The sequence below is a fragment of the Heterodontus francisci genome, chromosome 38, assembly GCF_036365525.1.
Source record: "Heterodontus francisci isolate sHetFra1 chromosome 38, sHetFra1.hap1, whole genome shotgun sequence".
In the NCBI taxonomy this organism is placed as follows: Eukaryota; Metazoa; Chordata; class Chondrichthyes; order Heterodontiformes; family Heterodontidae; genus Heterodontus; species Heterodontus francisci.
Window position 1 is genome coordinate 11,955,556 of NC_090408.1, and position 7,815 is coordinate 11,963,370.

Genomic DNA, 7,815 nt, shown 5'->3' on the forward strand with positions numbered 1-7,815 from the left:
CTACATTGTGACAGGCCTGTGTTGACTTAGGAAAATTGACAGCATACCATTTATGAAATGAGTTTGAATTGTAAATGCTGACAGAATAGTATTACCCAAACATCCTGACAACTGGACAGGATGTGTTTGCCCCTTGCAAGACTTTTAACAATAGATAGATAACACATCACTCTTCTACATGACAATTGCAGCTGGTCCCAAAAGAGACCCAATATAATCGGCTGACCTGAAATTCCCAAGCAGATGGCTGCAAATTGGATTTTTTAAATGTGGCTCCAGTTAGTAATAAATAGGTTCAGCCACAAATAGCCCATTCATTCTCTGCAAATATTAAATAGAGAGGCACTTCACCAGTTAACGTGCTTCTTTTAAAATTCTAATGTAATCCGAAAAGTGGAAGAGTTTCAACTTTTAAAAATGCTTGTGTTAAAAAAAATCAAAGCAGCTCCCAATTAATATGAATTTAATCACACACTCTTATATATGCAGCAAGATTATACTTCACTCCTTTGAGCCATTCCTTAGTTAATGGGATATATTTACCTAGTAGGGCAGTTACACTTTATACTCTGTGTGCCCTGCAGTGGTTATAATATCAAGTTATTGTACGGCAAACAATGTAACACTGATATAACAGTGCCAGTCACTTCAGCTTGGCCATTTACAAGTAGTGTGGGACCTTGGCAAACAGGTGCAAAACTGAAAATCGAAAACCCCTTAAACAGTCCCACTGAAGCAGCTTTAACACTAAATGGACTAACAAGGTATCCAGCTCTTTTCTCTAACTTTAAAAACATCACCAGTATTTGAAGGCCTTCTAAGTCTATAATGAATGCACTCTCCTCTACATTGGAGAAACCAGGAGACTATGTGATCATGCTTTGCTGACTAGCTCTGCTTTGTACCCGTGTATAACCCTCAGCACATCGTGACTCACTATTTTACATTCTCTCTCTCATTCCAAGCCTAATCTCTCTGTCTTTGACCTCCAGCGTTGTTCCAATGAAGCGCAATGCAAGCTCCAGGAACAATACTTTCTCTTGCCTCTGGGCGCTCTGCAGCCCTTTAGCCTCAATAATTACTTCAGTAACTTCAGGCATTATCTTCTTTCTTTAAGACAAGAGGTACTGCTGATGTGGAACAAGTCTTTTGATGCCGCAAGACAATTGGTATGGAGACCCCTCCTCCAGAGTGCCAGTGCTCAAACCTTTACTTGGTGCTGGCTTGTTTTATTCTCATTTCATGGTTTGAGAAGCCCACCATGCTTTGCCAACATTGTCGATTTATTTTCAAACCTAAGCTGCAGTCTGTCTGGTTTCATCATCCCCTGTCTTCTCACCTCTTCCTTCTGTTCTTCTTAGTCCCTGAGCCGTACTTTAATTCTCCAAGGATTTTACTGGATGCAGGGCTACAATGCAGCATTGAGCATTGTCTTACTTACATGTTTTGGGTTTAAGCCCCACCACAGAGATTTGGGCACAGATTCTATGCTGACACTCCCAGTGCAGGACTGAGGTGGCGTTGCTCTGTTAGAGGTTCCGTCTTTCAGATGAGATGTTAAAATAAGATCGCATCTGCCCTGTCAGGCGGACTTAAAAGATCCCATGGCACTGATTTTTAGATTTAGATTTAGAGATACAGCACTGAAACAGGCCCTTCGGCCCACCGAGTCTGTGCCAACCATTAACCACCCATTTATACTAATCCTGCACTAATCCCATACTCCTACCACATCCTCACCTGTCCCTATATTTCCCTACCACCTACCTATACTAGTGGCAATTTATAATGGCCAATTCACCTACCAACCTGCAAGTCTTTTGGCTGTGGGAGGAAACCAGAGCACCCGGAGGAAACCCACACAGACACAGGGAGAACTTGCAAACTCCACACAGGTAGTACCCAGATTTGAACCCGGGTCACTGGAGTTGTGAGGCTGCGGTGCTAACCACTGCGCCACTGTGCCGCCACTGTTTTGTAGAACAGCAGGGGATTTCTCCACAGTGTCCTGGCTAATACCTTCCTCAGCCAAATTCACTAAAACAGATTATCTGGTCATTATCACAAATTGTGGGAGCTTGCTGTGCATAAATTGGCTGCTGTGTTTCCTACATTACAAGTCTGACCACAATTCAAAAGCACTTTGTGGGCTGTGATGTACTTTGGTATGTTCTAAAGTATGAAATGCACTAAATAAACACAAGTCTTCCTTTTCCTTTTCTATAGGCAAAACTTGAATCTGAACCTTTGCTGTCTTAGCAACACTGGATATGAACCCCATTGCTTTACTGTGAATATTGGCAGTTTAACTAATTTTACCCAGTTGGGTGCAATGCCAGAATGCAAACATCCGACACCACCCTATTGATTAGACTCCAAATCAAAGACTTTAAAATGGTTAAAGGATCCGATAATTGCCCTGTTTCTACCCTATTCCCTCTAGTGGAGGAATCCAGAACAAGGGGCATAATCTTAAAATTAGAGCTAGGCAATTTAGGAGTGAAATCAGGAAGCAATTTTTCAGCCAAATTGTAGTGGAAATCTGAAACTCCTGGCTGAGATTGATAATTTTTTGTTGGGTAAGGGCTATGGAGAAATGGAGGGAAGTAGAGTTAAGGTAAAGATCAACCATGACCAAATTGAATGGCAGAACAGGTTTGAGGGGTTGAATGGCCTCTTCCTGTTCCGATGTAGTCCTTGCCCTGCCCAGCACAATGGAATACTAACCCATCAACCTTAACCATTTGGCCACCTAATGGCTTAACTTTCTTTGATCTTTCATTTTCTAATGTAAGGATGAACCTTGTCATCTAACAAATTTTCAGTTCATTGCTCAGACTCCATGTCTTTCCCCTCCCGCATTTGTTCCAACTCTATTTGAATACTTGTTCCTCTAACATTTTCAGTCTGAGGAAAGTCTGGAACCCAAACCGCTAGGGGAGAGATCGGCCTTTGCCAGTAGTGCCAAGATAGTAAATCAGCAGCTTGCTTTACACCCCACATTTGCACTGAAGTCAATGGGTCCATTTGACATCACTGCCATTGACCAGCTTTACCCCTTAACTTCTCTAACAGATGCTGACAACCTTGTTGACTCTTCCCAGAATTTTCTCTTTTTTGTTTCAAATTTCCAGAATTGCAGTTTTTAAATGATGTTTGTATTTCAGTAATTGTGTCTGCATTGACTGGTTATTGATCAGCCCTACAGCTGGACACTTGCAGTGGTCGACAAATGGAATCAAACAGCTACCTGCAGTGCAACAGTGGAATGAAAAACATTATACCAAATGGAAGGACAGGAAAACACCAACAGTTCCATCAAGCCTGCCCCACATACCCACAATGACTGGAACATTGAAGTTAGGTACCCACACCCACCTCCTTCCCAACACCCACCCTCACCCCCCCCCCCCCCCCCACCCCCCTCACCGTCATGTGATCTCCTGGGAGAGGCAAACAATTACAGGAATAATGCTGATATCATGAGTTTCTTGCATACAGTGAAATGTAAAATTGCTATTGCGAAGGTACACATCTGGATGTGTGCTCAGCAGGATTCCATATAGACCTGAACTGATCCAGCTGCTGCAATGAGGTGTCATCTGAAAATAGTTAAACTCCCAAATTTATGTTTCATTTATAATTTAACAAAGCAAGTTAAAAGTAATGGGAGATTGCAATCCTGGTATGACGGGAGAATATTTATTCCCATCCCAGCACCTTTTTTTAAAAGTTGCAATTATCATTTTGCAGGCTGACACTAAACTTTGGAACTTTGAATGGGTTTAAACACATTCTGCTTGTTTGCTTTCCCTTATAATTTCGCCAGCTGCCGTGTATTTCATGGCATTGCTGTAGTCAGTAATGCCAGGCTCTCGGTCAGTCTGAATAGCAGCAGACAAAGCGGGGTGGCTAATTCTGATAAGATAAAACATTACATTGCGAAGGCTGAGAATCTGAAACAAAGGCACAAATTCCTGGGATTACACAGCAGATCTGTCAGCTCCCGAGTAAAGGGAGATGCAAAAAGCAGACAGATCTCACATGTCCACTTGTCTCTCCTCAGACGTCGTTTCACTCAATGTCTGTTTGAAGCACCTTCAGACCAGATGAAACCAGAAGTTAACATCTAAAGGAGGATGAATTGTAACAAACTGGTGGCCTTCAGCTGATGGGGCACACTGGGCTCAATTAACCTTAGTGACTTTCATTGGCCATGCAAGGACTGTACAGGAGCCCTACCCGTTAATCATTAGTATGAGTTTACCTGAGCACCTTTAGTTTTTGGCCCATTGGCCACGGTCTGCAGCGAATGTTGGCGATAATTTCCTTCTGAATCTGAATATTCTGAAAGATTTCTTCTGGATCCTTGTATTTGGCCTTCTCACCTTCCTGTTCATCCTCCTCCGAGTTACTGTGATTGTGTTAGACAAAACGCAAAAAGCACTCAATCCATAATTCAGGAACACAGGAGCATCAGAACTGGCCAAACAAGAGGCACATTCTGAGCACAACTCCCAGCAAATGAATCATTTCTCATTTGAACTTTCAGTCCTTCGCATTTTTGTTTTCAAACCTTTCCAGTAGTTTGTAAAACGCCAAATAATGTAACAGATATTACATATAATTCCAAAATATACATTTAAGTAATTGTTTTTATATATATTTAATCAAGTACATATATATTTGAAAGTATATTAATCTCATTAAAACATTGTGCTTGTTTGGAATGAAACCCTCTCTGTAAAATAGCCAAAATACTTGAAACTGAAAGTAAAGATACTTGGATCTATTTAACCCACAAACACCGCTCTTTAACAGGGCTATCCGCAAAATTCACGCTCCCAGCTCAGCTTCACCTGTTCTCATGCTCTTCGTAAGCCGCCGAGTAGATCCTGCGGTTGATGGAGTTTTTGCGGATATTCTTGAGCCGTTGCGATGCCTTTGAAGATTTGCTGTTCGCCGCCTCGTTCATTGATGTTGCTCTGCTCAGCTCCAGAGAGCTGCACTCAGCATCTGAGCGCCTCTCACTCCCTGCCAGACTCCCAATCCCGCTCACACGATCACTGGCTGTTCCTGTGCAAATGCAGTCTAGACCCCAGGGTAGAACAACAGCCACAGACCAGCGAGAACCTCACCGACCGCCTCTTAAAGGGGAGGTTCCCCACAATCCATAAACCTACAGCACTTCCCTGTCAACCCCCAGTTCAAACAAAACACATAGGACTTTGGTGCAAAATACTGCCCATGCTGGAAATCTGAAATACAAACAGAAAATGCTGGAAGCACTCCGCAGGTCTGGCAGCATCCATACAGAGAGAAGCAGTTAATGGGCTGAATTTTTCAGATAACCTGGAACCCCCATCGCTGAGGCCAAAAGCAGGTGGCGCCCCTGCTTCAGTGGGCGGCAGGATTAAGGGGCGGCATTTTCCAGCGGCGGCCAATTAGGGGACCACCCAAGAGCTGCCAGCCCAATCAGAGGACCAGAAGCCTCAGCAGCGCCATTGCTACCGGTGGCACGGCTGAGGCTGCATGACCAGGGAGAGGGTGCCTTCATGGCGGGGTGCCCTCGAAGAGAGGTTAGTTTGGTTGGGGGAAGCCATGGCCAGACAGGCAGGCCCCAGTGATCGGGGAAGGGGTGCCGTGGAGCACCAGCAATCCATCATGGAGGGCCCCCCTGGAACCCATTCGGAGGCCACCAGCGCTTACATGGGCGGCACAGTGGCGCAGTGGTTAGCACCGCATCCTCACAGCTCCAGAGACCTGGGTTCAGTTCTGGGTATTGACTGTGTGGAGCTTGCAAGTTGGCCCTGTGACCACGTGGGTTTCCGCCGGGTGCTCCAGTTTCCTCCCACAGCCAAAGATTTGCAGGTTGGTAGGTAAATTGGCCATGGTAAATTGCCCCTAGTGTAGGTAGGTGGTCGGAGAATGGTGGGGATGTGGTAGGGAATATGGGATTAATGTAGGATTAGTATAAATGGGTGGTTGTTGGTCAGCACAGACTCGGTGGGCTGGAGGACCTGTTTCAGTGCTGTAAATCTAAATCAATAAATAAATGGTGCTCTCCCCAGGTGGTGGCAGGCCCTTCTGACCCACACAAAATGCCCACGGAGCAGGAAGTGGCCCTTAATTAGCCATTTAAGTGGCTCAATTGGCTGCACGATGGGTGGCCATGCCACCAAGGTTCCTGCCATTGGCAATATGACGTGGTGGTGGGACGATGTCTGCCTCCCTTCCCGACACCTTCCTCTGCTATCTTGGCAGCCCTCCTACCTCGCAGTCCATCGCCAATGGGCCATGAAAATTCAGCCCAACATTTCAGCTCAATGACCTTTCTGATGGCAGGAATTTCTGCCTTTATTCTTTCTTTTTCATCAAAAAGGTCATCGACTTGAAACGTTAACTCTGCTTCTCTCTCCACAGATGCTGCCAGACCTGCTGAGTATTTTCAGCACTGACTTTTTTTTGTTTGTTGAAAAACACTTCAGCACAACCGACGTCAAAAAGTGATCAGAAGTCAGTTTTAATTGGAATGGAGAAAAGCCCTTAAATAGCACAACAAGTAATGATATAGGAGAATGGTTTAATAGGAAATTACAGTTGATTCAAATGATTTGATAATTCCATTTCTTTAGCACTGCAGTCCCAGTTTTGCAGGGTTTTTTGTAGTGCTTCATTTAAATGATCGGTTAATCAAAATGTTTAAACCACAAATAAAACACTGAGTAATTTAAAGGCAAGAACTTACATTTCAATTCCCCAGACCACAATATTAGAAGGCAGCAGCGATCTAATCAAAAATAAATTTAAAAAACTGCCACAAATTTACAATTCAACTATTAATCGTAGACCAACAGACCATTCAGACAGATATTGATGACGTAGATTAACCTTCCCTTTAAGCTTCTAGTACAGCACCTGGCAAAATTAGTCCACAAATATATTTCCCTTTAATGATCAACCCTTCATAAACTTTGACTGGTGCTAGCAGGACAACATTCCCTGCAATTTTGCTGACATTTATTTGTGTGTGTTACTTTTTGATGTGTTCACGTCAAATCAAAAGTGGACATGATGCTTGGGGTGAATAAGGGTTCGTTCAATTTTCAAACAATTTATGCTAACTTTTTTTTTAGAAATGGGGAATCAGGTTATTAACTGATATGTCACTGTCCCTCTAAATTAAATTTTCAGCACAGTGTTCTCAGCAAGAATGTCATTTGTGGAGAATGATTACCAGCTAATTATTGAATTCTAGTCCATTCTAGATGGGGTATTGCATTCTGGGCATAGCTACAATGAAAAATAGGTGAATCTATAAAGCAGTAATTGGTACAGATGCCAATTGAGTACATTTGCTCCACCAGAACATTGATGTAACAAGGTGTGAAATGATATTTCGGCTTGAGATTCTGACTCTGCAGGATTTTCTATATTCCAGGCAGAAATCAGCAGAAAACACTCGATAGAACCAAATGACACTCTCCTCTTTTAGAGGTGTTAAGCTATTGATAATAAAGAGATTAATTCCTGTGTTACAACAGTCGATTTAGGAATGTTACATGAATACATTCATTATTTGCCCACATACATCACCAACATTAATTTCAGGCTTTGGTGTCCGAAGAACAATTGCCTCTGAATAACAGGAAAGAAATTAACTGGAGCTGTGCTGGGTGCAGAATATATTGGCGTTCAGACTTGCTGAAGAATCAGCATAAAATATAGTTACATTGTGAACATACACAAGGATAAAAATACCAGAGATCTGAAAATAAAACAAGAAATGATGGAACTACAGATCAGTCGTTACAA

General features: G+C 43.0%; 1 protein-coding gene across 1 annotated transcript in view; it reads right to left on the bottom strand.

Moving 5' to 3' along the window:
- Nucleotides 1–4,975, bottom strand: part of LOC137352303 (transmembrane channel-like protein 3) — a 256,257-nt gene extending 251,282 nt beyond the window's left edge. The window contains exons 1-2 of the mRNA XM_068017590.1: nt 4,860–4,975; nt 4,268–4,414 (exon numbers count right to left, since the gene is read on the bottom strand). Coding sequence (XP_067873691.1) covers nt 4,268–4,414; nt 4,860–4,975 — 263 coding nt within the window. The remainder of the gene's footprint in view (nt 1–4,267; nt 4,415–4,859) is intronic.
- Nucleotides 4,976–7,815: the final 2,840 nt, after the last annotated feature.